Source organism: Protopterus annectens, chromosome 1.part1 (assembly GCF_019279795.1).
Source record: "Protopterus annectens isolate FY-2018-M chromosome 1.part1, PAN1.0, whole genome shotgun sequence".
Classification (NCBI taxonomy): Eukaryota; Metazoa; Chordata; order Ceratodontiformes; family Protopteridae; genus Protopterus; species Protopterus annectens.
Genome location: NC_056726.1, coordinates 1340307873 through 1340325095, shown reverse-complemented (window position 1 = coordinate 1340325095; position 17223 = coordinate 1340307873). Strand labels below are relative to the sequence as shown.

Below are 17223 nucleotides of genomic sequence, written 5' to 3'. Positions count from 1 at the left end.
TTATTTAATCACCATTAACTAATCTTTAATTTCATAACTCTAAATTTCACTTCTTTTCCCTTCCCTCTTTTCTCTTCCGCTTCCTTCCTTCTCTCTGACCTCCAGTACATCCATCTCTCTTTTCTTTACTCCAAATAGATAGTTTTCCCCTGTGAATCTAATCTCTAACCTTTCTTTTCTATAAACAGCGTATTGACTGATTTCTAAAGTATATCTCATGTTTACCACTCCTCTATCTCTGCTGTACTTGCTGTATAACCCGCTTTCTTTTCCCTTTTTTTTTTTTTCCTTTAGAGAGTAATCACCCCTGTCTAGAAATAACTTCTCATAGTCAAAATTCTACTACAACGTTTTTCGGTCATGGGCAATATGATTACCCCACCTTCAGCTATATGTCAGTGTATGTTTAGATGTAATTTGTGTAACTAAACTGTACTCTGTTGTATTTTTGAAATTCTTATTGTGTTTTAAATGTACTTTTGAATTTATACTGATTTTTTTCATATATCTGGAGTTAGTGTGTATTTCAGTTATTTATTCCTATGTATCTGGAGGTTTTTTTCCTGGAGTCTCCAGTGAAAATGTGTACTCTAGACCAGTCGGACTCTAATGTTAAACATCTATCGGTACATAAATAAAATAAATAAACAATCTAGTTTAGGAGTGCAAGCCTTTGTGCTACTGAAATGACTAGAGCTATGTGCTGTGAAGTATATGAGAAAGTGACATATTTGTCTTGACTCGTAGATATAGTTTAACATTTTTGAAAAGTTTTTGCTTTGCATTTTTCTTGTTTTCATTCAGACAGTCAGAAATGGACTGAAGTAATGCAAATGACTTGTTTTAGTTGTTTTATAATTTAAAAAATATCCTGTACAAATGGTCCCTGGGACTCGCTCTAGAATGATGTTATATTGTTTTGTATTTTCTTAGATAATCAAATACATTTCATTTATTTTCCCCCTACAGGATGAAATGAAAACAGAAGCTAGACGCAAAAACTTGCTAATTCTTATTATGCATTACTTGACTCAGGAAGGGTAGGTGACAGAAGACCTGTGGAGGGTTTGTGAGTATCCTCTGTCCAATTAAAAATCCTGGTTAATTTATTTTCAGTTGTGAGAAAATTAACATAAATAAATGTGACATATATTTTCAGGATATGGAGAATGAGTTGTAGCAAAAAATAAGTAAATCATAAGTGGTGGTCTGAGATGAGAAGGAGTTTGATTCACGAATGTGGAAAGGGGGAATGCAAACTTAAGTTAGGTGAAATAAAGGAACGTGTAACGATGACTGCCTGCCCTGTACTTTCACTTAAGCATTTTAAGGGGTAAAACTGAGTTTATATGGTATCCCTTGTAAAGTATGTTATGAATCAAATCAAGTTTTGTATATGTGGTTTATTATAGGGTATGAATTTTATGGGGGTTTTAGGAAGTATAATCTGTGTGTGTATATATATATATGTGTATGTGCTTTTAACTAACTCTAATCAGTTTGTTTGTCATTGGCAATTAGTTAATGTATTTAAGATGAGTGCACCAAGAGTGTTGGTATCTGATGAAGTCAAGGACGAAAACGTGTTGTGAAGTTTCAGCATTAGTGAATTAAACTGTTCGTGTCACTTTTCCTGGATTCTGGTGCTTTTTTGTGATTACTAGTGAACGTTGGGGCACCTGCCTTCTTCTGTGGGTATTTGTTGCTTTTTTCGAAGGATTTCCGGGCTTTATGGCTATGGACAGCAACAACAAGAGCAGCGAGATTGGAGAGCTTCGTAAGCTCATTGGCCAACTGACACAGTTGGTAGGACTGCTTACACCAGTAAGCCAATCCATGGTTAAGCTTTTGTCGACGCTTTCTGTGCCTGGGAACCAGGAAGCAGCAGGGTGCTCTGCTTCACATGAAGGAGCGCAAACTAGTAATGGCGATGAGGTTTGTGATAGAGAGACAGTAGATGGTGGTATGAGAGACAGTCTCGATGGATTCCCACACATTACGGTTGGAGCTGACAGTGCAAATCGAGTTTCAGAGGGTTTGCGTAATCAGCGAAATGAGAATATTTTCCCGGACTGTGGAACTAATACTAGAGAGCATACAGGTACTTTTCACCAGTTGAGAGACATTCTCAATGCTAAATATGACTTTGGCAAGAAAGCTTTTATACAGACTGCCAGTAAAACTTACTCTCAAATGTTAGATGAATTGGATTTTTCTTTACATAAATACAAAATGCTAGAAATGGACAACGCATACTTAAAACATTGTTTAGAACTTAAAATTGTACCAAAGGGTCTTAGCGTTTGTAAATACCCGAATAATGTATTTGATGGTACTGCTTTTCACCAGCAATTGATTACAGCATTTGACAACTGTGGTTTTGAGATTGAGGGCTATAATATCTAATAATGAATGTGAGAAAGAGAAAAGGTTTAGCCATGTTGAGCGTCTTAACAAAGATATTACGCATGATTTACTTAAGAACATAAGAATAAATATTACAAATTGCTTAAGGATATAGAAAGTAAATGTTTGGATGTGCAAAATAGAAAACTAGGGAAAATTAGAAAGGGATGTGAATGAGTATAAAAACAAAACACATTACCCTAAGCCCAGACAGTTTGGAAAGAGGGTGTTTACCTATAGTGTTGGTGAAAATGATACAGCTGTATTTGATGACAATGAAGGAGAGCCTTTAGATTTTCCTCCGGTCAGAAGGTCCGAGAGACTGATGTACAAAGAACCTATTGATTATAGCTCAAAAAACTACCAAGTGAGGGAATGGGGGCCCCGAGCGAGGAATCACATGGGGTGGAAGAATTAAATATTTGCAATGATGGGCATAAATGGACATTCAATGATTTTAACATTTTTAACTATTCTAGCACCACTGTGAATAAAACCTTTTTTGACTTGTTTTCTAAAGGCTTTGGTTTTATACCCAAACAGAGAACCAATATTTTTAAGCTTTTAATTGACATTAAGTTATTTATTAGAAAGAAAAACCTAGAAATACTTTTCAATGGTAACAAAAAAACACTTAGTGAGGGTAAACTAGTTTGTAAAAATATGTTTAACCCGCCATTGCACCCACAACTAAAGAATTTTGAAGTAGTATTCGAAAACGAACTAAGGAAGTCACTCAAGACATATAATATGCAATCCAACTTAACTCAGGTTGAGCACGAAACCCTTAAATTAATTAGCAACAACAAAAATTTAAGGGTTATGAAACCTGACAAAGGTGGGGGGGTGGTACTTATGGATCACATTATATATGAAGGTAAAATGCAGGAGATTTTAAGTGACTCTACTAAATACACTAGGGTATCTATCAATGAAATAAATGTGGCATACAATAAAATACATATGATGGTGAATGATTTACTAACAGAAGGACTAATAGATTTAGTCACACAAATTTTTATATGTTGAAAAACCGAAGGTTCCTTCTATTTTATACCGAAAGTACACAAAGATAAAGATGACCCACCTTTGAGACCAATAGTTTCTGCAGAAGGTTCTATCACAGCCCCTCTAGCAAAATACATAGATTGTAAGGTAAAGAAAGTACTTAAGAACAACACCCACATACTTCAGGATTCCTGGGATCTTCTTAGAAAATTGGATAAATCTTTATTTTCTGAAGGTTTGATTTTTGTTACTCTGGATGTGGTTGATTTGTTCACTAGTATTCCGCACGATATAGGCCTAGAATGGTTCAAAGAAATGTTAATAGGATTTTCAGGAATTACTCATAATGAGTTGGTATTAATGGAGGTGGTATTAAAAAAATAATTATATTTTTTTTGAAGGTGAATACTTCAAACAATGTAAGGGGGTTGCTATGGGGGCACATTGTGCTCCTACTTATGCCAATATTATTATGTCATACTGGGAAAACACCTTTATATTAACTTCGGTTTTTAGTAGATTTTGGACATTCTATGGTAGGTTTTTAGATGACTTATGTTTTTTATGGAAAGGCAATAATGACGATTTTAGTTTGTTTTTAGAATTCGTAAATAACACTACTGATTTTTTAAAATTCACATACAAATATGATACCCAAATGTTGAATTATTTAGATGTTAATATTACTAAGACTAAGGATGGTTTCAGTTCAAGGATTTTTAGAAAGGAGACTTTTTCAAACTCATATTTACATTTTACTAGTTCACATTCACCCCACCAGAAGAGAAGTGTAGTTAAAGGTCAATTAGTTCGTCTTAGTAGAATGACCTCTGAAGACACTACTTATTTTAATGAATGTGGATTTTTGAAAAGGTTATTTTTAAATAGGGGTTACCCGAGTGAACTTTTTGATCAAATATGCAGTGAAGTTACTAGGGAAAGACGAGTAAAATTTGCACCTATTTTAGGTATAAGAGGAGTATTTGATGGACAAGATTCAAACAACCTAAATAATGGCGTGGATTTTGAATCTGGTATCACAACAACCTGTGATGGTCAGTCAGGACTGGTAAAAAGAATTGTTAATAGGGAATGGAACAACTTTGCTAGACTATCTGACTTGCACTGTATTTTTGATAAGGAACTGAAATTCACCTATAGGAGGGGTACTAACATTAAGAATATTTTGGAGAGAGGTACAACTGGGAAAGCTACTAGGAAAAAAGTAGGTTTATTTAAATGTGGAAGTTGCAGTTATTGTAAACATCTTAATGTTGGACAAACATTAGACTTACCTATTAGACAAAGGACATTAACTCTAGGAACATATGTTAACTGTAACACCAAGGGTATAATATATTTAGCTACCTGTACAAAGTGGTTCATTTTACATAGGGAAGAGTGAGAGAATGTTAAAGCAAAGAATCTATGAACATTTATATGACATCAGGACCAAAAAAGAAAACAATGCATTATACAAACATACCATTACATGTAAACTAGCTACATTTAGATTTTTTGTGTTAGAATGTGTGCCGGTTGACCCTAGAGGGGGGAATTGGGAAACACTGGTGGAATACAGAGAACTAAATTGTTTTAGAAGCAAATAGAAAACCAGGTCTCAATGACATGATTTCACTCGAGCCAGTTTTAAAATTGAGAAACGCTAAATTATAGGATTTTTATATTATTTTAACATATATTGTCATTACAAAAATTTTTTTTTAGAACATAATGTCATAGTTTTATTTAAGGTTCATTTTTATATATTTAAATTTATATTCACAAGCATTCAAGTTTTGTATATGTGGTTTATTATAGGGTATGAATTTTATGGGGGTTTTAGGAAGTATAATCTGTGTGTATATATATGTGTATGTGCTTTTAACTAACTCTAATCAATTTGTTTGTCATTGGCTACCATTAATTAGTTAATGTATTTAAGATGAGTGCACCAAGAGTGGTGGTATCTGAAGTCAAGGACGAAAACGTGTTGTGAAGTTTCAGCGTTAGTGAATTAAACTGTTCGTGTCACTTTTCCTGGATTCTGGTGCTTTTTTGTGATTACTAGTGAACGTTGGGGCACCTGCCTTCTTCTGTGGTTATGAATCAAACTGTTCATATGATCAGAGATGAAAAACTGGTTACTACCTTGAAAGCTGTGATGGTTTTGAAGTACGATTGTGTGCATGCAAATGATTAGGTTTGAGGTTATATGTTTGATTTGTCAAGCTTGTCCATTATGGGTTTCAAGAAACTTGAGTAGTATAGCTCTATGTTTTACATGGTTACTGTTTCCCCTTTTATGTCCTTCTAAACATTAAAGACATTTTGTGGGGACTATATATGATTTATAGCCCACCCACAAGTTTATCAAGTCTACAAAAGTCTAGTCTTTTCTCAGACATGTTTATTTGCAATGCCATATTTCACACGTGATTGCGTTATAATCTCAGATTTATTCACTAATTTCAGTGTTGCTGGTCTTGTTTCTGATTATCTCTGTCTCCCAGCATTAGACTCTTGTTAAAGTCCAAGATACTCCTGATATTTCTAGTCAATTCTGTTGCTTTTTCTGTTTCCCAAATATTTCCTTTTTTAACATTGAAAAATGTTTCACTGGCAAAGTCTGTATGAGCTTTATTTAGAGAAGAATACGAACCATAGTCCCCTTCTGCTTGCTGGCTCCATTTTCGTTAGACAAACTTTATTTCCTCCTTAGTCTGTTCTGCATGAAAGAAAATGCTTTTGATCCTCCAGGAAAGAATACTCTGAAAACAGCTGGATACAACAGCTTGAATCTCACACCTATCTCTGAACATTCCCTGATTGCTGGGATAAATTTGCTTCATTTCTGCCAGGTGTACAATGAGCAATCATTTTCCACAAACACTCTGCTGTCTCCAGTTTTTATTACTTTTCCTTCTACAACAGTTTTGTCAGGTTCAACTCTGTCTGGTGGTAGGATTGCATCTTTACTAATATAGGTCTTGGCTACTTTATCTTGGACAAGTTTAGAGCTTACCCTGTATGTGCCCTTTCAGTTAACAAATCCTACTATGGAACATCAATCCAGTTGCTTATTTATGCTTTCATAAAATCAATACAGCCTGTTCCTTCAGTTTCTGTGGCCTTTTTCAGCTATGTTAGGAACCTGGGTGGAAACTCCCAGATATGCTCAGAATTAGTCCAAAATGATACAAAAATCACTGAACCCACAGACATTGCCAACATACTGGCAGACAGGTTCAGTGCAAACTTCACCCCCCCCTCCCCCCCTAAAGGAGAGATAACTATCCCAGCCGAGTGTAGCCTCCCGGACATCTCAAATGCGCAGGTGAAAGCTGCTCTCTCTAAAGCTAAAAACACAGCATCAATGGGACCGGATGGTGTCCCCGGCTGTGTGCTACACGAGCTAAATGAGGAATTAAACCCGCACATAAGGCAGCTGTTTAATCTCAGCCTTACCACAGGATACGTGCCCAAGGAGTGGCGACGGCAACTGTGGTCCCACTCCACAAAGGCGCCTCACGGACCCTGGTAATTACCGCCCATAAGCTTAACAAGTCTAGTCTGCAAAGCTATGGAGAGGATCATAATGGAACTCATAAACAAAGATATAGGGAACTAGCAGAAATTGGACCCGACCCAGTTTGGCTTTGTCAAGGGAAGATCATGCCTTTTGAACTTGGTCGACTTCTTCGAAACAGTCACCAAGGCCATTGATGAGGGAAAGGCAGTCCATACAGCCTACCTTGACCTTGCAAAGGCTTTCGACACAATACCCCACTCAGGTATTGTAGAAAACTTACCAGCTTAAATGTAAACCCATATGTCACAAGATGGGTTGCAAACTGGCTTAAGGACAGAACCCACAGGGTTAGAGTTGCTGGCGCTGTGTCAGACTCCAAACCGGTCACAAGTGGTGTCCCACAGGGCTCGGTCCTTGGCCCCCTATTGTTTGGCATCTACTTCTCAGAAGTACAGGCCAACATGGGAGGACTTTGGCTGACAAAGTTTGCAGACGACTGCAAACTGGGCGCCATAGTGGAAAGTGCATCGGACACGGATATCCTTCAGAAGGGCCTCACGGAAACAGATAGCTGGTGCCAGAGCCATGGCCTGAAATTAAACGCCAAAAAATGTATAGTCATACCCTTCGGGAAAAACAAGGTAACCCCAAGCTACCATATAGGTGGCAATCCACTAAGCACAGAAGAGGTTATCAGGGACCTGGGGACCCAGGTTGACAGTGGCCTTTCTTTTGACACTCACGTTGCTAAAGTGGTTAGAAAGACCTTCTACATTGCCCACCTGATCATGAAGGGATTCACATCCAGATCTAGTGAGGTCATTGTTCCCCTGTACTCTTCACTTATCAGACCAATGATCGAGTACAATGCCCCATTCGGGATGTATCTCACCCGACATCTGCAGCAATTGGAGAGACCCCAAAAGTTCCTCACCAAAAGGATAAAGGGACTCCAAAATCTGTCATATGCTGCCAGATTGAAGAAACTCCAGCTCTATTCAGTCGCATACCGTCTGCTCAGAGGTGACATGTGCCTGATATGCAAGGCCATGTCCAACCCGGAATTAATGGACATGCTCCACCTCAAAAAATCCAAATCCACCAAAACCACTAGAGCAAGCGACTTAAACCTTAGCACGGATATAAATAGGACGTGCTGGAGGGATAGATTTATCACTCAGAGACTCCCTATGCTGTGGAATAAAATCCCGGTCCATGTGAGGCAGAGCACCTCGCTGACTCTGTTCAAGAGAAATCTAGACCTGTGGATGGGAGATCGTACGTTTACCCCGGGAATCATCTCTGTGTTGCTGCTGGACAGAGGCACAACAAACTAATGGGCACAGTATTTTTTCATATAAGGGGTGGCGTAAGCCACAAAAATTTGGGCTAGGCTTATAAATGCCTTAGGGCAGATAGCCTAGTATAAACCTATGAACCTAAGCAGTAAATTTCAGGTTTTCTGGAATGGCAAAGCTGTTGCCAAAATGGATAGATATGGATCAGTGTGATTTTGTGGAGTGGGGCAAACATCTGACAACATTAATAGAACAGCGATGTCTTCCAGGATATTGGTCCTTCCCCTCCTTTAAAATAGTGTTAGACAACCTTCCAGATCTTTATCACTTTCTTCCCTTCTAACATCCAGACTTCTACAGGAATATCCTCTATTCCTGGAGACTTTCGTGCAGATTGAATATACATCACTGTTTTTATCTCCTCTCCTTCTATCTTAACTGCTAATTGTTGGGCCTTATCTATCTCCTACCTTGGCATAGCTACGTCTTACATAAATATTTATATTTGTGTTTTTTTCTTGATTTTGTCATTCCTCTGCTTTAAACAAATGTTCAGAATATTTCAGAAATATCTCTAATACCTCTATAAAATGTCTGGTTATTTTTCTTATTATAGGCTCCCTAAGTTTTGTCAATCTTTTCACCTTTTTGTTGCCCAAGTCGTTGTGCTAAGAATTTTTATGCTCTGTAGTTACAATCAAAAACAGTTGCTTAACAGAAATCTTTTTAAACTCATGCATATTATCCAGATACTCCTTTATTGTCTCTTTATCTCTCTGCAATTGCACCTCATTTTGTTATTTGAGATTCCCTTTATTCTGCAATATTTTAACTTATGTCATCCCCTCTAAATAATTATTGTAACTTCTTAACCATATCTCTCTTTTTCTTTTATTCTATGTTTTTTTTAAACTTCATTTTATCCCACTCAGTAACTATAACTTCTGAAGAAATTTCTGTCTTCCCTAATAACCCTTGAATAATTTCCACTATTCATTCCTTAAATTCCTCTCTTTTTAATGGGTAGGTGGGAAAGCACCAGTGTCTCATTTTTTACTTCATTACCCTACATTTTTATTCTAGATGTTCTTGGAGCATGATCTCGAATAGTTATTGGATGTTGTTGAAGATTTAAATTAAGTGCACATGTTACTGTGAAGTATAATTTGTCTAGTGTAGTACAATTATTATATCTTGGGGAATAATATGTAAATTCCAAATTCCTACTACAGAATTCATGTGTTCCATACCAATTTTTTTTCATAAATTTCTTCAAAGATCTACACTCTCCTGTTATATTTTCCATTCTAGTTTCCCCCAGATACATCCCTGCTGTTGCAAATCAAGTTCCAGCACCCACCAGTAATTAATATTCTCTGCTTAAAGCTGGTTACTTTTTTCCAAACTTTTCTTAAGCTCCATAATAGCAGTTTTAGGTGGAATATAAACACATGCTAGCATAATCGGCCTCCCTTGCCAGTAGCTCCTTATTACCACAAATCTACTATTACTATTTTTTTTACTCTTATCACTATAGCAGCTCTTCTAACAATAAGTATCCCCATATTCCTTGTCCCCAATCTTTTGCTGAATATCCATCCTGGAAAAGAAATTTACATGTTCACTTCTTTCTAAATGTGTATACTGTAGCATTGTTATTTGCTCTCTGCATTTCTCAATTTAATTCAATACTCTTGCCCAATGTAATATGTTTAGTGTAGCCATTATGATAAGAAGTTATTATTCTCACCTATAAAATATAAAAGTTTTTTTTAAATGTCCATTTCCAGATTTTGTGTTACATGGATCCACAAACGTTTGGCAGGTTGATCCTTTATACAGTTGTTTCTTGCCATCTCCGTCTGAACCTATGTCACAATTTACAAGACTTTTTGCTTTAATGAAAACCCTCAAAAGCAAAAAATATTAAATATGTAACTGATCAAATTAAAACAAACAAAAATATGTAAGTTTTCAAACAGTGAAGTTTAACCCTCCTGATAAAAACAATTGTCCCAAATTGACAGCTGCACTCCAGGCATTAACTAATCTATAATTAATGCAACAAAAAACTTTCATAAATAAATAATAGGCATGGAGAAAAAATTCCAAGCAGGAGCTGGTAATTTATTTTTAGCGCTTTCATTCTGTTAAGGTTATCTATGCTAAAGCGCATTTTACAACCCATGCACTTACTTGTACTTATTGCTGTGTATTTTTATCTTATCTTTATTCCCCTTACAGATGTTAAAAACAGCTTATGTGATTTTCAGAAAACATTCACTTTTAACCTGAAGAAAAAGTGCACTGGCTATCTTCAAATAAAATGAAATTATACATTGTTCTAGTAAATGCATGAGCATATTTAGTTACCAGAAGAGCTGCTATCTCTTATTCAGTTCCAGTAATTTCAAACTTTATTTTTTACCATTCTGCTTGTCCTCGTATCTTTTAATTTTGTTTCTCCCAGCAAACACTGTCCAGACCCCTCAATTTATTGCCTTCACCTTTTAATCAACTTGTTTCCATGGAAACATAAAAACAGAACAGACTTCAAAACTCGCACTGAACATCTGTATGCTAAAGAAAAGCTATTCATAACAATGTGATTTCTCATTTAAAACAAATCTTGCTTAAACAAAACAAAAAAAAAATCTCATTAGATTAAGCCAAGGGCATTAATGCAGACATTCACCTATGTAAAAGTAGAAGAAAACATTTCAACTCTACATATATTATATTCACTGCACTTTTATTATATTCACTGCACTTTTACACCCAATCTCCCACCCCAACAACCCCAAATTACAACCCATTGACTCAAATGTGCTTTTGTCCAGTCTTTCTTGTCTTCTGACATTGTAATGCCTACATTTGTTAAAACTAAAAAAAAAGAAAAAAATACTTTAGAATCTTCATCACAGACCATCACTAAAAATGCCTTACTGTATATTATGCAATTTATATCATAAAATGCTTTACACATGTATTGTTGAGAACAAAAATTGTTTTACTTACAATTACTTTCTCTTTTTTCCTTTGTGTCCTTCCAAACATCACTGACATGAAGTAGGGCACATGCCTGTCAGTCTCACCAGAAGTTTAACAAAGTCAACAAAAATCCAGTGTTTCTCCGCTTCTTTTCTAGTAAATCCATATTTCACAAATGTGATTGATGCTTTATAGTCTCGTATTTATTCACCATATTCAGCTTTGGTGGCCTTCTTCCTGTTCATCCCCGTCTTCCAATCCCAGACTTCAGTTTATCTCCCAATCCCAGACATCAGTTTAAGCTCAATGTATTGTCAGATCTTCTAATCAACTCCTATGCTTTTTTCTGTGTCTCAAGCTTTTTACTTTTGGAACATTGGAAAAGGTTTCACTGGCAAAGTCTCTCTGAGTTTTATTACTAGAAGCATGCGAAGCAGAGTCCCATCCTGTTTGATCATAGGAGTTTACTAGGCTAATGGCCCTTACAACCCTAGCCAAGTTCAACTAGTGCTCCCAAGAGTGTCTGGTTCAAGCAGACACTAAAATCAGCACCTAATTTCCCCTGTCCAAGAGGGACACAGGTGGAACCCCTAGAGTGAATTTCCAGTTACCTCTCCAGTCGTCCAGCCAATGAGGGGCTTTGTTTAACATGGATAGGAAGCTTGTTCCAAAGGTGGGGTAAGCTCTGTGAGACAAATCTGTCTCTCCAAGTTCTGTTGATGTCACATACCAGGTTATGGTCTTGAGCAAGTGACCCATGTGGCAACTGACTTGTGAGTGTGGAGCATTTCCATTAAAGCTGGATCAGAGATTGCTCTATACGCAAGGCACAGGTCACCTCTAAGCAGTCTGTATGACACCGAATAAAGTGACAATGATTTCAGCCTGTCTACACAAGACATATCTTGAAGACCTTGAATTTTCTTTGTAAGGAACCTTTGTGGTCTCTCCAATTGCTGCAGGTGTTTGGAAATGAACATACCAAAGGGAACATTGTACTCTATTATTGGTCTGATGGGGGAAAAGGACAGAGGGGTTACAACCCCCATTTTTCTGAAAGAAATGCCATTACTTATGAGATGAGAAATATTGAATGACCTTACCACTGTGGAGACATGGTGATCAAAGTTAAGATTGCTGTCAACCTGTGTGGCAGCTCTGTCACCACTGACTGTGTGCTTAGAATATTGCTATTGATGTGGTAGTTTGCAGGAACATCACTCTTGCCAAAGGGGATGATGATGCATTTTTTTTGCATTAAGTTTAAGACCATGACTTTGGCACCAGTCATTAGTCTGTGTAAGACCTTCCAGGATTTTGACATCTTTAGGGGTTGCAGTGATCTTTCAGTTTGCAGTCATCAGCAAACTTTGTCAGCCACAGTCTTTTAGTTTTAGCATGTACTTTGGAGTAGATTCCAAACAGTAGGTGTACCAGAACCGAACCCTGTGGAACACCAATGGTTATGGGTCTGCTGGAGGAGGTGAAGTCCCCTATTTTGACCGTATGAGTTCTATACTGAGCCAGTTTGCAACCCATCTAACAATATATGGGTTGATACCCAGCTGGCTGAGTTTATCAATGATGTCTGAGTGGGGAATTGTGTCAAAGGCCTTGGCTAAGTCTAGGTAGGCTGTATTCATAGATTTGCCCTCATCTAGGGCTGCTTTGACTGTCTCAAAAAAATCCACCATGTTTAACGGGCATGATCTCCCCTTGACCAAGCCAAACTGGGTGGGGTTGAGCTTTTGGAGAGTTCCTATATCTTTGTTAATAAGGTCCATGATGATTCATTCCATGGCCTTGCAGATAAGTCTGGTTAGGTTAATGGTTCTATAGTTCCTGGGGTCTGTAGATGCACCCGCTTTGTGCAAAGGGATGACTATAGCCGTTTTCCATTTCACTGGGATGAAACCAGTGCTTAGGTTGTGATTGAAAAGCGTGCTCAATGGTGATGCTAATTCCTGTTTTAACCTATTTAGAACACAGCCCGGGATGTTGTTTGGTCCCATAGAGGCTGTGTTTTTGGTCTTGGATAGGGCATTTAAGACCTGCTTCTCGGAGATACTAGGCGGGGGATAGGTGTTTGGGATGTTTTAGGGTATATGTGTTTGGGACAGGTGAGTGAGGTTCCTGTCAGCCAGCAGGTTTGCTATATCCACAGGTTCTATAAATGTAGTACCATTAACTACAAGTTCAGCACAAATCTGGGCCTTACCTTTGAGTTATGGATGTAACTAAATAATGCTTTGTGGTTGTCCTTAGGGAATATGGATTCGTAGTTAGCTTTGGAGGACTTCACCAGGAGTCTTATTTGCTTGTTTAAGTTGAGGAGGGAATGTTTCCAGTTTTGAGATCATTCCTTCTTGCTCTTCTCCTATTGTATAGCCTATTAATGGCAGTTGTCCACCAGGCAGACTTGTTTTTCCTTGAATATCTTGCTTTGGTTCTATTAGGTATGGCAGAGTCAATACAATTGTACAGGTGCTTGTATAAAGCATTGGTGTATAACTCTGCATAGGTGTCAGTTTCATTAGGTGGGGGAGGGCTATGAAGCTATTTATGCTATCACGTAAGAGGTTGTAATTGGCCTTGGAGAAGTTTTTTAATCTAGTTGTTGCTAAGGGGGGGGGGGGGTTACCTCTAGTGAGACTGATTTGTGGCAAGATCTCACCAGGGATGGCCACACACTGGGGGTTGTGCAGCAGTCCCCCATGTTGGTGAGTACCAGGTCCAGTATGTTTGAGCCCCTTATGGGTGTGTCAACCAGCTGGTCCATGACATTGGAGCTAACTAAGTACAGGGACCTTTGGGCAAGTGAGTTAGAACATGTATAATATACCCAGTCTATGGATAGGTAATTAGTCACCCAAAACCAGGGTGTTTGGTTGTATTTTGATTGACTCAAGTAGATCTAATTAGGCTGAGTGGATGTCCTGATTCATGGAGGGGGTCCTGTAGCTGGCAATGACCTGAAGATGGGTCTTACCGACAGTCGATTGCACCTGAAGTAATTCAAGGGAATCGTGCTGTTTAACCAATCTAGAGGTGAATTTATCTTTATTGAATATTGATACACCACCTCCTTTAGTTCTCATGTGTTCATTTTGCAGCCTAAATGTGTGGAAGGAAATGTAACTCTGTATAGCTGGGGTGCTCTCTCTGCAGCCTTAAATCAGGTCTTGGTGACTGGACAAATGTCATCATCTTCCAGGGTGAGAACTGCTTCTAGTGAGTGCAGTTTCTGGTTTAGACTCCTAGCATTTAGCAGTATAACCTTTAGATTGTTTTTAGAGGGTATTTTTACATTAGGAATGTTATTCATGTGACATTGCCTAAAAAAGGCACTATGGGGATGACAAAAGCCTTAGCAAGGCATCGAGGTCTGTCAGCCATGTCATCCCAGATTGACAGATACTGGATGCCCTTTGAATGACACCAGAAACTAAGCCAATTGCTGAAGTCAATCATTTTTTCTTTGTATTGAGGTATCATCCTAGCTGAAGGTAAAATGCTGTTAAGGCTAGGGATGTGCCTGCCTGAGACACATAATCTGAGAGCTCAGTCATCTCTCTCTTCATAAAGTCCAGGGAGATGCGTCTGAAGTCGTTCATACCAGCATGGACTATGACGGAGTGATAACCGTGCCTGTTGTTGAGAGACTTGAGTGCGTGTGTGATATGGTGGATCCTGGCACCTGACAGACAGCTGACCATGACCTTTTCCTTATCCAACCTGATGAGAGGGACATCTCTGTGTCTCCCATTTGAGTCGCCTATGCCTAATATGTTTGTTTTTGTGTTATGCCTTAGGGCTTGACTAGTGAGACACTGAGTGTGATACATTGTGTACTATGATTTGCAAAGAATGAAGCGTGAAGCGTGCTTGGACTTGTGTTAGGAAGGTCTCTGATGTTTAGGTAAGCTTCTGGTAAGGACCTCTGCATATGTAGGTTTATGTGTTCTTGGTTTGGTAGGTGCAGTAGGTAAGGTGTGCATGCTGACAAGCTGCTTAGTATCAGATGAACATTGGTGAGCAAGACTTCTAGGTTCTTGATATAGATGCATCTCTCAAATAATGAATTTGTGTGGACTAGAAGAAGTGGGTTGTCAGAGGACATAAGGCAATTGCTACATTGCCTCAGGATGCCCATGTCGACCAGGCTGGCTGGAAAAACTGGGGGAAATTGTCCATAATGGTAGGTATGTAGTCAGACATCATCAGGGGAGGACAGGAAGGAACAAGTAAAGTAGAGGACAGGAGAAGTGGACAAAAAATATGAAGAGCTAGTAGGTAGGATCTGTGATGGCTCACTTTTTGTTGGACCAACATTTGTGTTTCCTCATTAGCCTGTTCTGCATTAAAAATGACTTGGATCCTCCAAGAAAAAAATATTCTGAAGATAGCAGGATATACTGGTTTGAATATAACACATGCCTCTTGACATTGTGATTGCTGGGATAAATTTGCTTCTCTCTTGTCTGGTGTACAGTGAAAAAGCAGTTTTCTAAAAATACTTTAAAATATTCATTTTTTTATATATTTATATTTTGATCTTATGCCCCAGAGTTGTAAGCATCATCTCTTTCTGGTGTTGTTGCATCTTTACTAATACATGTCATGGCTGCTTTCTCATGGCATACACAGGATGTGCCCTTCAGTTAACAAATCCTGCTGTGGTATAACAGTCCAGTTACTTATTTGTGCTGTCATAAAATTAATACAGTGTGTACCTTCCAGTTTCTTTGTTACAGCAGAAAATCTTAGGTTTTCTCTGCGTGCTCTGTCCTGTAACTCCACCATGTTTTGAAACGGCACTTCTTGAGCAGTATCCTATACAGCCAGCCTTTTCTTCATTTCAACCTCTGATGTTTTTGCGGTTTTATCAGTTCACATGAATAGCTATGTATAGCTTCTTACATTTTTCCAGCCTTTTGTTATTTGAGTTGATATATTCCTTCAATGTTTTGTTTATTTTAATCAGCTTCAAGTATATTTGATTTATTTTTTCCTCTAGATTATTAAAAGCCATGTCTTGTGCAAAAGCTGGAGCTTGAACTGTTTTTTGCTGAACAGCTACAGGATTCTTCCCACTCAGTGCTTTTTTCTTCTGGTTTTCTAGTTCATTTTATTTAATTTCAGATCCTCTAAGTTTATTTTTTTCTTGCATCCAGGCATTGTAATTCCTAACCAGTAACTGAATTCATTCAGAATTACTGGCCGTTGGCTATCAGTTTCTTTTTTCACACTGGGAGAGTTGAAATTAAGCTGTTGATCAGTGTGCAGCCATCTTGGAAAACCAAATAAAGTCTGACACAGGTGTGTAAAAGGCAGCTATACAGTGTAGACCCTTCTCATCTTAGAATAGTAATTTGTTTGAGAAACTGTCAGTGGGGGAATAATTCTAGCCACGAAGTGCTGCAGTTACACAGGCAAATGACTTGTCCAGAGATGTAAACTTATCCTGACTGTTGTATCAGTAAATGCCTAATGCCTAATCCACAAGAGTGAATAGTTTTGTTGTACCTGATCCATTTACCAGATGTGACTTTGTAACCTGCTGTGACATCATCATATAAAAGTAAAGTCCTTTATTTAGGAAATTGCTAGTAATGTATGGTTCTTCCACTCATACACAGAAAGCATATTGCTTCTCCTTTGAAAACCATCTTTGTGTTACTATCTTGCCCTTTATCAGATCTTTCCAAGTGCCAGGTAATACTTATTACTATTATTAGTGAGAGAATCATGGTGGTAGCAAGTTGACTAGAGTAGACTGAAGGGTGTATATAATGTTATCGAACTTTTAAAAGTTTGAACTTCATATGATCGAACATTTAAAAGTTCGAAAAGCTTAAAAAAAAAAAAAAAAAAAAAGTAGGAAAAAACCTACCTGACTGTTTACAGCCACACCCACCGCTCTTTAAATATACCAACTCCGAGATTGCACTACAGTGCAGGAATGGGAAATCTTCCCATGCCACACTG

General features: G+C 37.9%; 1 protein-coding gene across 3 annotated transcripts in view; it reads left to right on the top strand.

Moving 5' to 3' along the window:
- The window catches only part of KATNAL2 (katanin catalytic subunit A1 like 2), an 829719-nt gene that overhangs the window by 55810 nt on the left and 756686 nt on the right, over positions 1-17223 (top strand). The window contains exon 2 of one of the 3 annotated variants that reach the window (XM_044081869.1): positions 970-1040. The exons of 1 other annotated variant lie outside the window; for it this stretch is intronic. In XM_044081869.1, the coding sequence (XP_043937804.1) occupies positions 970-1040 (71 nt within the window). Of the gene's footprint in view, positions 1-969; positions 1070-17223 lie in introns of those variants that run through there. One more of the 3 variants, XM_044081884.1, reaches the window with a different exon arrangement.